Below are 17635 nucleotides of genomic sequence, written 5' to 3' on the forward strand. Positions count from 1 at the left end.
CCATCAAGTCTACTCCGCCATTCAGTCATGGCTGATCTATCTCTCCCTCCTAACCCCATTCTCCTGCCTTTCTCCCCATAACCCCTGACAACCGTACTGATCAACAATCTATCTATCGCTGCCGTAAAAATATCCACTGACTTGGCCTCCACAGCCTTCTGTGGCAAATAATTCCACAGATTCGCCACCCTCTGACTAAAGATTAAATGCAGGAGGTTTATGGATGTAAAATGCATTTTCCTTGCGGCCTTGGTTTCTTGGTCCTCCAAAATATTCCTAATGGAATTTAAACTGGAGGTGGTGAAGGGAGGGCTTAAGCCAGAAAGGGTTATTGGGAAGAAAGAGCTACTTTAAATTTAGTTGCATCTGGTTGGGTAACTATAGTTGGGTGGAGATTATTCCATGCTTTATTTGTGCGGGGGAAGAACGAATTGCTGTACACATCTGTCTTTGTAGCTGGGATCACAAATTGGATCGAATGCCCCCTGTCTGCTCCTAATCGGTTTGGGTTTGGTGTAGGTCTTGTAGTCGATGTCGAGCTGACCATTTAACATTTTGTCAAACGGTGAGCTTCACGTCTGTCTGTCTTGGAGAGGGTTCCACCCCAGAGAATTCAGAAGTTTGGTGACACTCGTTTCCCTCTCATAGGTGTTAGTAACAAATCGAGCGGCCTGTCTTTGGACACGTTCGATGGAAGAAATATGTTTTTATTTGTGTATGGGTCCCTTAACTTTTCCTTGACAGAAGTTAAAGGCCTTACCTTTTCTATGACTTTGTCCACCTCTGTGCCAACTGGTGAATATAGGATTTTGGGGTTGGTGGTCATGAGATGCACCAGTAATCCTAGGTTGCGTTGTTCCTTGCTGGTGAAGCCCAACGAGCTCATGTTGCCCTGCTTCAGTGCCTCCGGTTCTATCGTTCTGGACCAGAAAGAGAAAAGCAAAATCACTGAGGTGATATCCAACACAACGGAAAGACAAAAATACATTAATAATATGTTTCAGAAGGAACTGCAGATGCTGGAAAATCAAAGGTAGACAAAAATGCTGGAGAAACTCAGCGGGAGCAGCAGCATCTATGGAGCGAAGGAAATAGGCAACGTTTCGGGCCGAGACCCAAAGGAAATAGGTAACGTTTCGGGCCGAAACCCAAAGGAAATAGGCAACGTTTCGGGCCGAAACCCAAAGGAAATAGGCAACCGTTTCGGGCCGAAACCCAAAGGAAATAGGCAACGTTTCGGGCCGAAACCCAAAGGAAATAGGTAACGTTTCGGGTCGAAACCCAAAGGGTTTCAGCCCGAAACGTTGCCTATTTCCTTCGCTCCATAGACGCTGCTGCACCCGCTGAGTTTCTCCAGCATTTTTGTCCACCTTACATTAATAAGATATTGTTCCCGCACAGGCAGCCGGGAAAACCTGCCCTTCTTTGGAGTGTGGGAGGAAACCAGAGCACCCGGAGAAAACATAGACATAGAAACATAGACAATAGGTGCAGGAGTAGGCCATTCAGCCCTTCGAACCTGCACCATTCGCCATTCAATATGATCATGGCTGATCATCCAACTCGGTATCCTGTACCTGCCTTCTCTCCATACCCCCTGATCCCTTTAGCCACAAGGGCCACATCTAACTCCCTCTTAAATATAGCCAATGAACTGGCCTCAACTACCTTCTGTGGCAGACAATTCCACAGATTCACCACTCTCTGTGTGAAAAATGTTTTTCTCATCTCGGTCCTAAAAGACTTCCCCCTTATCCTTAAACTGTGGCCCCTTGTTCTGGACTTCCCCAACATCGGGAACAATCTTCCTGCATCTAGCCTGTCCAACCCTTAAGAATTTTGTAAGTTTCTATAAGAGCCCCCCTCAATCTTCTAAATTCTAGCGTGTACAAGCCGAGTCTATCCAGTCTTTCTTCATATGAAAGTCCTGACATCCCAGGAATCAGTCTGGTGAACCTTCTCTGTACTCCCTCTATGGCAAGAATGTCCTTTCCTCAGATTAGGAGACCAAAACTGTACGCAGTTGACGAAAACCCACGCAGGTCACGGGGAGAACGTACAAACTCCGTACAGACAGCACCCATAGTCAGGATCGAACCCAGGTCTCGGGTGCTGTGAGGCAGCAACTCTACCGCTGCGCCACTGTGTTTCTTGGAAGTTCGGTATTCCAGGTTCAACGATGCGTTTCTGCCCCCTTTAATCCGTGCCAAATTACGAGAACGCAATTGAGATTGGGAGAGAACAAAACTGATAATATCATTCATGCACGGAGGCGGAGAGGAGAGCTCTTCAGCGCGTCGTCCACAGAGCGCAGAGGATCATTGGGACAGAGCTACCAGCCTTGGAGGGCATCTACCACACACGGTGCCTCAGGAAGGCCGTCAGCATCCATAAAGACTCATCACACCCCTGTAACGGATTGTTCGAACTACTTCCCTCCGGCAGACATTACAAGGCCTTCTACGCCCGAACCTCCAGACTCAGAAACAGCTTTATTCCCAGAGCTATAGCGGCTCTGAACCGGCCCTGCTGAGTGCCCCCCATCCCCCCTGGACTGTCTCCCTCGGATGGTCATGTGGCACAGACACATCTGCACTTTAGTCTGTTGAACTGTTTTAATGCTCTTTTTACAATCAATATTCTCGGGAACATCTAGATCCAAATTGTATTAGTTATATAAGTTATGCCATCGGTTGGAAGCTGCATATCTTCCATCTGTATATATGTATATATGTATGTAGCGCCGCAGAATTTGTGCACCTATTCCCCCCCCATCTCCCTTCTGTTTTTTGTTTTTTCTGTTTCTTGTTTTTTGTGCTAAATTGTATGTATGCACTGAGTACGAGCAGCTTTCAGTTTCACTGTACATGTATAGTGACAATAAATGGCATATCATATCAAATCTCATTGTGTTTATGTACAATGACAATAAAATATATTATTGTTATTATTATCATTATGCATTCATCAGGATTACTGATAGGTCTGAGGTTTAGGTTGGTTTGAGATTGATAGTTACTGATTGAGTACTGATAGGTTTGAGCTTTTTACCTGTTGTTGCCACAGAGGATTGGCTGCAGACCAGCCCAGAGCTGAACGAAAGCTGAGAACTGAGTGTGAGGGTTCTCCGTCTGGGCCTCATCTCCCTCCTCTGCGGTGGAGTTGGCGGTGGTGAAGTTGCTGCTCCAGCTGCTACTGTTGGCGGCTGTGGACGGGCTTTTCCCAGCGCACGCTCCTTTGGGCAACAGCCTGGCCAGACTCGACAATGCGTCCACGTCTTTCAGAATCTTTTCCACCTCGACCAGGTCTTCAAGCAGGGCCTGGAGATGATGCTGCACTGCTGTGTGGTTGACCTCGTTCAGCTTCAACTGCACAGGGTGACAGTGAAATTACTCAATAGACAATAGGTGCAGGAGTCGGCCATTCGGCCCTTCGAGCCAGCACCGCCATTCAATGTGATCAATGGCTGATCATCCCCAATCAGTACCCCGTTCCTGCCTTCTCCCCATATCCCCTGACTGCTATTTTTAAGAGCCTTATAGAAACATAGAAACATAGAAATTAGGTGCAGGAGTAGGCCATTCGGCCCTTCGAGCCTGCACCGCCATTCAATATGATCATGGCTGATCATCCAACTCAGTATCCCGTACCTCCCTTCTCTCCATACCCTCTGATCCCCTTGGCCACAAGGGCCACATCTAACACCCTCTTAAATATAGCAATATCTATATCTATATAGCAATATCTAAATATTTCATATCTAGCTCTCTCTTGAAAGCATCCAGAGAACCTGCCTCCACCGCCCTCTGAGGCAGAGAATTCCACAGACCATGTACAACCCAGCATCCTGGAGATTTCATGTATATATACACATTGTAAATAGCTCGATTGGACTTCTGCAGGGCAGCAGCATAATCAAGGACTGAAGAAAGCTGTCAACTCCAGAGATGCTGCCTGTCCCACTGTAAATCACCCATATTGAGTCAGAATGCACATACTGATAACAGCCTGCTTGTCCCTTAGCTCGGCAGTCTGTAAGATGATACAACGAGTACAACAGTGTGTATTATTCTCTCTGCATGGGTTTTTAATAAATACTTTGTGGTTCAGATAATACTTTGTAATGATTTGATGGCATAACACCCGCTGAGTTACTCCAGCTTTGAAGTTGGGCCGAAGGGCCTGTTTCCACGCTGTATCACTCTATGGATCTGTGATTAGAAACATAGAAACATAGAAATTAGGTGCAGGAGTAGGCCATTCAGCCCTTCGAGCCTGCACCACCATTCAATATGATCATGGCTCATCATCCAACTCAGTATCCCGTACCTGCCTTCTCTCCGTACCCCCTGATCCCCCTAGCCACAAGGGCCACATCTAACTCCCTCTTAAATATAGCCAATGAATGTGGCCTCAACTACCCTCTGTGGCAGAGAGTTGGAGAGATTCACCACTCTCTGTGTGAAAAAAGTTCTTCTCATCTCAGTTTTAAAGGATTTCCCCCGAATCCTTAAGCTGTGACCCCTTGTCCTGGACTTCCCTAACATCAGGAACAATCTTCCTGCATCTAGCCTGTCCAACCCCTTAAGAATTTTGTAAGTTTCTATAAGATCCCCTCTCAGTCTCCTAAATTCTAGAGAGTATAAACCAAGTCTATCCAGTCTTTCTTCATAAGACAGTCCTGACATCCCAGGAATCAGTCTGGTGAACCGTCTCTGCACTCCCTCTATGGCAATAATGTCCTTCCTCATGTTCTATGACTCTTGTTGCAAAGGGCAATGAGAATGGTGGCAGATCCACAATGATTTGCCCCCAAGCAAACATCTTATCCCGGGCAATGACGTTTCAAGGTGCTGGAACACACTGCCCCACAAAAAAACATGGAATGGGGAACGGAAGAATACAGAAAAGAGGAAAGATGTGGAAACGAGGAACTGTAGGAGCTGGTTAATACACAAAGGAGCATTGGGAGATGCTTTATACATTTTGGATGACTACGATGTCTTTGATCCCATCACCATCTCCCACACCACCAACATTCATGGATAGACACAAAGTGCTGGAGTAACTCAGCGGGTCAGGCAACATCTGTGGAGAACATGGATAGGTGACGTTTCACAGAGTGCTGGAGTAACTCAGCAGGTCAGGCAGCATCTGTGGCTCTAAGGAAATAGGCAACGTTTTGGGCCGAAACTCGTAAGGGTTTCGGCCCGAAACGTTGCCTATTTCCAGAAGGATTTCGGCCCGAAACGTTGCCTATTTCCTTAGCTCCATAGATGCTGCTGCACCATAACTCAGCAGGTCAGGCAGCATCTGTGGGAGAACATGGATAGGTGACGGTTCACAGAATGCTGGAGTAACTCAGCGGGTCAGGCAGCATCTGTGGAAAACATGGATAGGTGACGTTTCACAGAGTGCTGGAGTAACTCAGCAGGTCAGGCAGCATCTGTGGAGAACTGGATAGGTGACGTTTCACAGAGTGCTGGAGTAACTCAGCGGGTCAGGCAGCATCTGTGGAGACACATGATAGGTGACGTTTCACAGAGTGCTGGAGTAACTCAGCGGGTCAGGCAGCATCTGTGGAGAACATGGATAGGTGACGTTTCATGTCAAGTCCAGACTGTTGTCTGTTCCTTCATAAAACGGCGTACACTGCCCTGCGATCGAGCCACTCTGAATGCACAAAGAATCAAACTTGCAGGTACAAGCCCTACACGTAAATATTCCCCATCAACAAAACATTCTTCAAAAGTCCAAAACCATTGCATTCATTGACTGAATCGAACCCTGTCCTGTACACAGGCCCGTGAGGAGCTTCAATGACGTCCACGTTAAAAAACAAAACTAATATTGGGCTTTTTTTTCCCCCTAAAATTATATTTAGATGGGACCTCACCTTCTCCACGATTTTCCGGATGTCCACCTGGCTTTTCAGTTCGTGGGCGAGTTGCTGGAAGTGTTCCTTCCGCACTCTGGAGCTGGTGTTACACACAACTCCTCGGTAATGTTTGAGCCGGGCCGTCTGGGATGCTGGGATCATCAGCACCTTCTGCAGGTCATCCTTCTCATCGTTGCACGTCAAGGATTCCAATACGTTGGGCACAAACAGAATATTCTGGAAAACAAATTCACAGTGTACAGAAACATGACAAAGGTTAATTGGCTTTGGTGTCCCGAGTGTGTGAATGAATGGATGGATGAATGAATGAATGGGTGGATGGATGGATGGATGAATGAATGAATGGGTGGATGGATGGATGGATGGATGAATGAATGGATGGATGGATGGAATGGATGGATGGATGGATGGATGGATGGATGGATGGATGGATGGATGGATGGATGAATGGGTGGATGGATGGATGGATGAATGGGTGGATGATGGATGGATGGATGGATGGATGGATGGATGGATGGATGGATGGATGGATGGATGGATGGATGGATGGATGGATGGATGGATGGATGGATGGATGGATGGATGGATGGATGGATGGATGGATGGATGGATGGATGGATGGATGGATGGATGGATGGATGGATGGATGGATGGATGGATGGATGGATGGATGGATGGATGGATGGATGGATGGATGGATGGATGGATGGATGGATGGATGGATGGATGGATGGATGGATGGATGGATGGATGGATGGATGGATGGATGGATGGATGGATGGATGGATGGATGGATGGATGGATGGATGGATGGATGGATGGATGGATGGATGGATGGATGGATGGATGGACACTTGTGACAAGTCACAATGAAATTCTTTGCTCGTTTACCCAAGGTATGCAAATAGTGGCCACCTAAAGGGTGCTTGCAAAGGTACAAAGTACCCCAGGTCACAGGCCCCAGACATGGGTCTGGGATAGTGATAGTGCCAGTGCCTGTATCTGCAGTGATCACTGGTCTGAGCGTACGCAGTGTACCTCAGGCTATTGCTAGAGGCTAATGGTTCATTCCCAGCATGGCGGGACTGTCATATGCTGAGAGAATGGAGCGGCTGGGCTTGTACACACTGGAATTTAGAAGGATGAGAGGCGATCTTATTGAAACATATAAGAATATTAAGGGGTTTGGACACGCTAGAAGCAGGAAACATGTTCCTGATGTTGGGGGACTCCAGAACCAGGGGCCACACTTTAAGAATAATGGCTAAGCCATTTAGAACGGAGATGAGGAAACACTTTTTCTCACAGAGAGTTGTGAGTCTGTGGAATTCTCTGCCTCAGAGGGTGGTGGAGGCCGGTTCTCTGGATGCTTTCGAGAGAGAGCTAGATAGGGCTCTTAAAAATAGCGGAGTCAGGGGATATGGGGAGAAGGTCGGAACGGGGTACTGATTGGGGATGATCAGCCATGATCACATTGAATGGCGGTGCTGGCTCGAAGGGCCGAAAGGCCTCCTCCTTCACCTATTGTCTATTGTTTATTGTCCACCTCAGATAATCCCCGCTGTATCTCTTACCTAAACTTGCATGTGGACTCAGTTTACATGCGTGGGGTACTTAATTGGTGATTGTCATGGCAGTAATCGCATTAATGTCCATGCAAAACATTTATTTCACTGCACCTTTGGTACATGTGGCCACAAAGGAGCGATTGAACCATGGGACCATGACATTACCTCCATCTCCCCAACAAGTCCCTGTGGATCATAGCCATCGGTGGAATTACTGGACCCTGCCAGGCCAAGCGCTTGTGCCAACAGTTGCACCAGTTTTTGTCGATTCGTCACTTTCCCTGGGTCACTTAGTGCCTTGTGGATAAGTCCTCCCTCGATCTCCCGCCATCCTCCCAGAAGATGTTCCTGAAACATGAAGGTCCTCATGATTACATTGAATCCCTTTTCTTAACCCAATTATTCGCACCGAGTCCGCGCCGACCAGCGATCCCCGCACACTAACACTATCCTACACACACGAGGGACAATTTACAATCTTTACCAAAGCCAATTAACCTACAAACCTGCACGTCTTTGGAGTTTGGGGGGGAAACCGGAGATCTTGGAGAAAACCCACGCAGGTCACGGGGAGAACGTACAAACTCCGTACAGACAGCGCCCGTGGTCAGGATCGAACCTGGGTCTTTGATGCCGTGAGGCAGCAACTCTACCGCTGCGCCACCGTGCCTTTGCCCCACACCTTGCCCTGTCTCTTCTTGTTGATCCTAAATCTCTGGCACCTAAGCCAAGATATTTACATTCTAGACTCCTTTGTACGCAGCCCAGACCATCAAACAAAACATCCTCCCTTCCATTGACTCCATCTACACCTCACGCTGCCTCGGCAAGGCCAGCAGCATCATCAAGGACCAGTCCCACCCCGGCCACTCCCTCTTCTCCCCTCTCCCATCAGACAAAATGTAGAGAAGTGAAAAATCACACACCTCCAGGAGAAATATCTGTAGTCGGAGGGTGGTGAATCTGTGGAACTCATTGCCGCAGAAGTCTATGGAGGCCAAGTCATTGGATAATTTTAAGGCAGAGATAGATAGATGCTAGATTAATACGGGTGTCAGTGGTTATGGGGAGAAGGCAGGAGAGATAGTTCAGCCATGATTGAATGGCAGAGTGGACTCGATGGGCTGAATGGTCTAAATCTGCTCCTATCACATGGACTTATGAGCATGCCAGTTTAATGGCGTTGCATTGTCAATAATCTTTAAACAACGGAGCAGGTTCTATCCCTGCTCCAACAAACATGATGCAATGAGACTTTACCTCCAACTGCATGAGTTTCTCTCCGGCACCAAATGCATCCCAATTATCACTGTCCAGCTCACTGTCCACAGCTGATGGATAGGACCCAAAGCAAAGACGGAATAGCTGCAAAGCAATCAGGCCAAGAGAATTCATTAGCTGCTCAACAAGATTAATTACCACCAAAATATAGATTTCCACCTTGAATTTGACTTTAATATTTCCATAGCAACCGGAAAGCATTGCAGAGGGTGGTGAAAATTGCCCAACGCATCACCGGTTCCTCGCTCCCCTCCATTGAGTCTGTCCAAAGCAAGCGCTGTCTGCGGAGGGCGCTCAGCATCGCCAAGGACTGCTCTCACCCCAACCATGGACTGTTTACCCTCCTACCATCCGGGAGGCGCTACAGGTCTCTCCGTTGCCGAACCAGCAGGTCGAGGAACAGCTTCTTCCCGGCGGCTGTCACTCTACTCAACAAAGTACCTCGGTGACTGCCAACCACCCCCCCCCCCCTTCCCCCCCCCCCCCGGACACTTATTATTATTTATTCAAATCGTTTGCTATGTCGCTCTTCAAGGGAGATGCTAAATGCATTTCGTTGTCTCTGTACTGTACACTGGCAATGACAATTAAAATTGAATCTGAATCTGAATCTGAATCTGAAACGTTTGTCCTCAGTTCCTTAAATAGTTAAAGTGCAATACCGCATGCAGCACCACAATCCAGTGTCATTTGTCGAAACAAGGTACTGCAGATACTGGTTTATGCAAAAGGACACAAAGTGCTGGAGTGGCAGGTCAAGCAGCATCTTTGGAGAACATGGATAGATGATGTGATTGGTCGGGACCCATCTGCAGATCGGTGTCATTTTATGAATTAAAGCATTTGGCGGGTGAGGTTTTATCAGGCAATGAACGAATGAATAAGTTTATTGGCCAAGTATTCACATACAAGGAATTTCCATTGGTGCTCCGCCCGCAAGTGACAACATGACATACAGTGACAGTTAGGAATGACACATAAAACATTAAACATAAATAATAAAACTGAACCATCCTACCAACAACTAGAGAGCAGACTTAACATAGAAACATAGGAACATAGAAAATAGGTGCAGGAGGAGGCCATTCGGCCCTTCGAGCCTGCACCGCCATTCATTGTGATCATGGCTGATCGTCCCCTATCAATAACCTGTGCCTGCCTTCTCCCCATATCCCTTGACTCCACTAGCCCCTAGAGCTCTATCTAACTCTCTCTTAAATCCATCCAGTGACTTGGCCTCCACTGCCCCCTGTGACATGGAATTCCATACATTCACAACTCTCTTGGTGAAAAAGATTTTCCTCACCTCAGTCTTAAATGACCTCCCTTTTATTCTAAGACTGTGGCCCCTGGTTCTGGTACTTGAGGTACATTGTGACAAATAGTGCCATACCTTATCAAGCAGTCAGAGAGTTATTAACAAAACAAAATAGCCATAAAGGCAGTTTAATTTAATAAAGATGATAAAAGTCAACAACGTTCAATTGTAATGCATGGTTTGCAAAGGTCATATCAGTCTTGCTTGGTAAATCATATGTTGATCTTGATGAGGTTGTTCTGCTGAAGGAGTTCGCTTCTGAGGAATTCTTTGTCTAAAGAAAGGTTCTGGTCGGGGAACATTGACCTATGCCACAAATTTCAGTGGAAAAAGTTTGATTAGATGACATTTTCTTTTCTACTGTAAAAGACATGAAACTGGACAACAGATGCACAGAGTCTCCTGCCCAGTGTCGGTGAATCGAGGACCAGAGGACATAGGTTCAAGGTGAAGGGGAAAAGGTTTAATAGGAATCTGAGGGGATAACTTCTTCACACAGAGGGTGGTGGGTGTGTGGAACGAGCTGCCTTAGGAGGTAGTTGAGGCTGGGACTATCCCAACGTTTAAGAAACAGTTAGACAGGTACATGGATAGGACAGGTTTAGCGGGATATGGACCAAATGCAGGCAGGTGGGACTAGTGTAGCTGGGACATGTTGGCCGGTGTGGGCAAGTTGGGCCGAAGGGCCTGTTTCCATGCTGTATCACTCTATAACTCCGTGCAGTAATGTCCCTGGACTTCTCCTTTGACCTTTTTTGTCATTGCTAACTAATGTTCGATTCATTATTATCCTACGTTCTGAGTACTTGCTAACTTTATCCAGATTTATACAGCTCAACTATGGGCACATTTATGGATATATTATTCCTGTTAATGGTTGACCAGGGGAACTATGGATCCCCAATAGATGTGAGTCACAAAGCGTTTAGACAATTTTGACTCAAATTTTCATGTCTTAACATCCGATGCATTACCTTAACACTGCAAACGGAAATTATAATTTTAGTTTAGTTTAGAGATACAGCGGAGAAATAGGCCCTTCGGCCCACCAAGTCCGTGCCGACCAGCGATCCCCGCACACTAACACTATCCTACACACACTAGGGACAATTTTTTAATTTTACTACACCAAGCCAATTAACCTACAAACTATACGTCTTTGGAGCGTGGGGGGAAACGAAAGATCTCGGAGAAAACCCACGCAGGTCACGGGGAGAACGTGCAAACTCCGTACAGACAGCACCCGCGGTCAGGATCGAACCCGGGACTCTGGCGCTGTGAGGCAGCAACTCTACCGCTGCGCCACCGTGCCACCCATGTTGATGTGAATTATCACATGGTGGACAATAATTAATTGTTTATTCAAATGGTGAGCAGTTCTTCACAGGATGAATCCAGTTGCATTAAGGTCCCAGGATCATGGCTTGGTTATCAGGCAACTGAACCATCCTACCACAACCAGAGAGCAGTGCTGAACTACTATCTACCTCATTGGAGACCCTTGGACTATATATGATCGGACTTTGCACGGGCTTTACCTTGCACTAAACGTTATTCCCTTATCATGTATCTGTACACTGTAAATGGATCGATTGTAATCATGTATTGTCTTTCCCCTGACTGGTTAGCACGCAACAAAAGCTTTTCACTGTACCTCAGTACACGTGACAATAAACTAAACAGAACTGAACTGAACTGGTCTTTCATGGTTTATTATTTTAATTAACTATTATGACAGTATTGTAGCATCTTTAAACACAAGGATTAGCGATCAGGAGAAAACTAGTTCCAGCTAATTTGATGTTTAGAGAGTGAGTTTGTAAATAAGGAATGTGATTTAATGCAGAGAAGTACATTGATATGCTCAAGGGACCAAGCAATTTAAGGAACTTCAATTAAAACGACTGGTGTCATTAGAAGCAATGGAACAAGATGAGACACAGAGTTGTCACTGAATCAGCCACTTGTCTCAAGTCACCACACCAGCTTTAAGGCCATTCGGCCCATCTAGTCCACACCATCATTCAATCATGGGTCATTTATCTGCTCCCTCCTAACCCCATTCATAGAAACATACAAAAATAGAAATTAGGTGCAGGAGTAGGCCATTCGGCCCTTCGAGCCTGCACCGCCATTCAACGTGATCATGGCTGATCATCCAACTTAGTATCCTGTACCTGCCACTCTCTGTGTGAAAAATGTTTTCGGTCCTAAAAGATTTCCCCCTTATCCTTAAACTGTGACCCCTTGTTCTGGACTTCCCCAACCTGCCTTCTCCCCATAATCTCTGACATCTTTAAGGAAGATAGACACAAAATGCAGGAGTAACTCAGCGGGTTGGGCCGCTCTCTGGAGAAAAGGAATAGGTGATGTTTCAGGTCGAGACCCTGCTTGGCTCCCAAGAACATCACCCATCCTTTGTCTCCAGAGATGCCTGCCTGATCAGCTGAGTTATTCCAGCATTTTGTGTCGTAAAAATATCTTTGCATCTCCAGATTGATTTTAGCTCATCACTCTCTTGAATGAATAACATTGTCGAGAGCCCAGGGAGAGGGAAAATAGCAATATCAATTAATTATTACATAGAAACATAGACAATAGGTGCAGGAGTAGGCCATTCGGCCCTACGAGCCAGCACCACCATTCAATATGATCATGGCTGATCATCCAACATCAGTACCTCATTCCTGCTATTTCCCCATATCCCCTGATTCCGTTAGCCCTAAAAGCTAAATCTAACTCTCTCTTGAAAACATCCAGTGAATTGGCCTCCACTGCCTTCTGTGGCAGAGAATTCCACAGATTCACAACTTTCTGGGTGAAATTTTTTTTCCTCATCTCAGTCCTAAATGGCCAGCCCCTTATTCTTAAGCTGTGTGACCCCTGGTTCTGGACTCCCCCCAACATCGGGAATTTTTTTTCTCGGGGACGTCCCTTACCGGCTCGTAACGCTAACGGCAGGTACTCGGGAAGACTCGCTAACGGCAGGTAAGCTCGGGAAGACTCGTGAAGATTTTTCAACATGATGAAAAATGTCCAAGAGAGCCCCGAGTACCGACAAGTGACCATTACCGTAAATCTCCGAGTTAGAATCAGGGCAAACTCGGGAGAGCTCTTGGAATGAACTCGTACCGTGGGACAGGGGTTTCAGAAGGGGCGATTGCTAGTCAGCGCGGACTGTATCTACAACGTCAATGGTTCCCTTATTATCACATCACATTATTGCAGTCGCTGCAGCACATCGTGAAACTGCATCTGTTTGTTGCTAAAATAGACTCTGATGACTCTTAATGTTCAACTGAGTCATAGATTTAACACCTTTATCCACAATAATGGTCAGGAACAACACGTGGAGATTTTAGTTTGTGCCACTGAACCGGGAATTAAAATCCCACGCAGGTCACGGGGAGAACGTACAAAACTCCGTACAGACAGCACCCGTAGTCAGGATCGAACCCGGGACTCTGGCAGCAAATCTACCTCTGCCCCACCTCAACCCTTCAAGCCTTAATAGGACTTTAAACTCGTTACTAAATTCCTGATATCCTATAACTGCCCAATTCTAAAATGCAACCAAAGGACAGACAGCATCATTAAAGGTCTTTAGTTGATTTTTCTTGCTCTTTCATCCTTTGATTGTTACAAGATGACTTTGCTGAAGCCAGCACGCATTAATGAGCTTGGACAATGCTACTGCCAAGTGAAATTAAAATGGCCTTCCTACGCGATGAATTATTAATAGAATTCTTGCTAAATGAATAGCATTAGACTTTATTAAACTTCCCTTTAATGAAGCCACTACTGCACAAGACACCATGAGGTTTTTAAGGGCCTGTCCCACTTGGCGATATTTTCAGCGACTGCCGGCATCATTGACTGACATATCCGGTCACCGAAACATTTTCGGCGTGACGCTTCGTTACGACGTATTGACGCGCGGTGGTTTTTCAAGTGGCGCAACTTTTTTTTGTCGCCGCTGGATTTTGAAATGTTCGAAATCTTTTGGCGACACTGATATGACGCCAGCAGTCGCCTAAATAAATCACCAAGTGGAACATGCCCTTGACTGGTCAACTGAATGCACTGACTTCTCCATTCAATCACTGGATTTTGGGACTACTGACCTAAATTTACCACTGTTTCATCTTCTTCCAAAGTTTATTCAATTTAGTTTTAGTTTAGATTTGTTTAGACATACAGCGTGCAAACTGTCCCTTCACCCCGGCCAGCGATGGCCTCGACCAGCAATCACCCCGTACACTAACACTATCGTACACACAGTGTCTGAAGAAGGGTTTCGGCCCGAAACGTTGTCTATTTCCTTCGCTCCATAGATGCTGCTGCACCCGCTGAGTTTCTCCAGCTTTTTTGTGTAACTATCGTACACACAGTTGGGCCAATTTACACTCTTTACCGAAGCCAATTAACCTACAAACCTTGTACGACTTTGCAATGTGGGAGAAAACCGGAGCAGCCGGAGAAAACCCATGTAGGTCACGTGGAGAACGTACAAATTCCGTACAGACTGCACCCATAGTCAGGATCGAACCTGGGTCTCTACCACTGAGTTACTCGAGCATCTTGTGTCTGTACTTTTCTATGTTCTATGTTCTAAAATACAACAGAGACTGGATTGAATGAATGAAAGTGTGTTCAGTACAGTTGAGGCTGAGTAGTCTCTCATCTACCAAGACTGTAATGGTCATGACATTTTCTTCCTTGTGAATAAGAGGACCATCAAGCTCTTCTGATGTTAGATAGACACAAAAATCTGGAGTAACTCAGCGGGTCAGGCAACATCTCTGGAGATAAGGAATGGGTGACATTTCGGGTCATAGACTCTTCTTCAGACGGAGAGTCAGGAGAGAGAGACATACACAGAGATAAGGAAATGTAAGGTGTGAAATGAGACATCAAAGTGGATGGAGATCAAGGAAAATGTAGAACAGATCATTGTTAGCGAGGAGATGTTGACAACGAAGCATACAGAGATAAAATACAATCGGGGGCAGTCAGACTGGTCCGAGAACTAGGAAGAGGGAGTGATGGAGAGAGAGGGCAAGCAAGGGTTAGAGAAGTTCTCTGATATGAGAGCCAATACTGACTCCAGCATTGATGTTTAAGAAGGAACTGCAAATGCTGGAAAATCGAAGGTAGACAAAAATGAGAAACTCAGCGGGGCAGCAGCACTGGAGCGAAGGAAATAGAGAGATAGATCTGTGGAGCGAAGTCAAAATAGGCAACAGTACAGGATGTTATCAGGCCGAAACCCTTCTTCAGACATAAAAACTGAGCTGATGCAGCAGGTGAGGTGGGTGGGGGGGGGGGGGGGGGGGAAGAAGGATGAGGATGAGCCAGTGGGCTGTGGGAGAGCTGAGAAGGGGAGGAGAAAGTAAGGACTACCTGATATTAGAGAAGTCAATGTTCATGCCGCTGGGGTGTAAGCTGCTCAAGCGAAATATGAGATGCTGCTCCTCCAATTTCCGATGGTCCTCACTCTGGCCATGGAGGAGGCCCAGGACAGAAAGGTCGGATTGGGAATGGGAGGGGGAGTTGAAGTGCTGAGCCACCGGGAGATCAGGTCGGTTATTGCGGACCGAGCGGAGGTGTTGGGCGAAGCGATCGCCAAGCTTACGCTTGGTCTCACCGATGTAGATCCGTTGACATCTAGAGCAGCGGATGCAATAGATGAGGTTGAGAATCAGCAATTATACGGTTGTTCGTTTACCTTGAGGAGAGATTCTGGGGGAATATTGGCAGTGTTCGATCTCAGAGCAGATGTATTCAGCATCAGTGTCCCGTCTATGTGGGGGTTTGAATACTAATGCTTACCTCATGGTAAGCTACAGGTCTGACACTGTATGTGCAGGAAGGAACTGCAGATGCTGGGTTAAAACCAGAAAAAAGACACAAAAAGCTGGAGTAACTCAATGGGTCAGGCAGCGTTTCTGGAGAGAAGGAATAGGTGACATTTCAGGTCAAGACCCTTCTTCAGGCTTGAGAGTCTGAAAGTTAAGAATAAGGGCTAGGCCATTTGGGACTGAGATGAGGAAAAACCTTTTCACCCAGAGAGTAGGAATCTGTGGAATTCTCTGCCACAGAAGGCTGTGGAGGCCAATTCACTGGATGTTTTTAAGAGAGAGTTAGATTTAGCTCTTAGGGCTAACGGAATCAAGGGATATGGGGAGAATGCAGGAACGGGGTACTGATTTTAGATGATCAGCCATGATTATATTGAATGGCGGTGCTGGCTCGAAGGGCCGAATGGCCTACTCCTGCACCTATTTTCTATGTTTCTATGAGAGTCGGGGGAAGGGAAAGATGGTGATACAGAGAGATATAGGACAAATGAATGAAGGATATGCACAAAAGTACCGATGATCAAATAAACAGGAGGCTGTACTCAGGATGATCTAACGTGACTCGGCACCTGAACACTATAGATGTTAATACTGAACACTGCTGAACAATGAACTCAGTGGAAAGAAATACTGAACTGGGTGGTATCTCTTTAAAAGCTACTAACAGCTATCAAACTGAGATTGAACATACAGATTGCTGTGATCTGCAGCTGGAAGAGAAACCAGAATGTGACCTTGCTCATGGAAGTATCCCAGTCACTTCCTCATGTTCTGAATTATATCAGTAAGGTAAGCTGACAGAGTCATCCATCAGATATAGCGGCCAATTGTTTACATTGACACTGAGAGCCCCTGTGATCAATATTCATTTCGCTCAAATAGCCGAGCCCATTAGAGTCATAGAAACATAGACATAGAAACAGAGAAATTAGGTGCAGGAGTAGGTCATTCGGCCCTTCGAGCCTGCACCGCCATTCAATATGATCATGGCTGATCATCCAACTCAGTATCCCGTACCTGCCTTCTCTCCATACCCCCTGATCCCCTTAGCCACAAGGGCCACATCTAACTCCCTCTTAAATATAGCCAATGAACTGTGGCCTCAACTACCCTCTGTGGCAGAGAGTTCCAGAGATTCACCACTCTCTGTGTGAAAAAAGTTCTTCTCATCTCGGTTTTAAAGGATTTCCCCCTTATCCTTAAACTGTGACCCCTTGTCCTGGACTTCCCCAACATCGGGAGCAATCTTCCTGCATCTAGCCTGTCCAACCCCTTAAGAATTTTGTAAGTTTCTATAAGATCCCCTCTCAATCTCCTAAATTCTAGAGAGTATAAACCAAGTCTATCCAGTCTTTCTTCATAAGACAGTCCTGACATCCCAGGCATAGAGTCTTACAATGTGAAAACAGGCCCTTCGGCCCATCTTGCCCACACCAGCCAAGGTGACCCATCCACAATTGACCCACCTGCCTGCATTTGGCCCATATCCCTCTAAACCTGTCCTATCCATGTACCTGTCTAACTGTTTCTTAAAACGTTTCGATTAGTTCATATGATAGGAACAGAATTAGGCCATTCGGCCCATCAAGTCCATTCCGCCATTCAATCATGGCTGATCTATCTTTCCCTCTCAGCCCCATTCTCCTGCCTTCTCCCCATAACCCCTGGCACCCGTACTAATCAAGAATCTATCTATCTCCACCTTAAA

At 46.3% G+C, this 17635-nt stretch overlaps 1 protein-coding gene across 2 annotated transcripts in view; it reads right to left on the reverse strand.

Annotated features, from left to right (window-relative positions):
- abca2 (ATP-binding cassette, sub-family A (ABC1), member 2) overlaps positions 1-17635 on the reverse strand; it is a 327339-nt gene that overhangs the window by 217001 nt on the left and 92703 nt on the right. For both annotated transcript variants that reach the window (XR_008725992.1, XM_055660339.1), the window contains exons 6-10: positions 8728-8832; positions 7633-7815; positions 5897-6115; positions 3052-3368; positions 761-920 (exon numbers count right to left, since the gene is read on the reverse strand). Coding sequence is in view for 1 of the 2 variants with exons in the window: in XM_055660339.1 (XP_055516314.1) it covers positions 761-920; positions 3052-3368; positions 5897-6115; positions 7633-7815; positions 8728-8832 (984 nt within the window). In the remaining variant the exon portion in view is untranslated. The remainder of the gene's footprint in view (positions 1-760; positions 921-3051; positions 3369-5896; positions 6116-7632; positions 7816-8727; positions 8833-17635) is intronic.

This window comes from Leucoraja erinacea, chromosome 31, assembly GCF_028641065.1.
Source record: "Leucoraja erinacea ecotype New England chromosome 31, Leri_hhj_1, whole genome shotgun sequence".
NCBI classification, from domain to species: Eukaryota; Metazoa; Chordata; class Chondrichthyes; order Rajiformes; family Rajidae; genus Leucoraja; species Leucoraja erinaceus.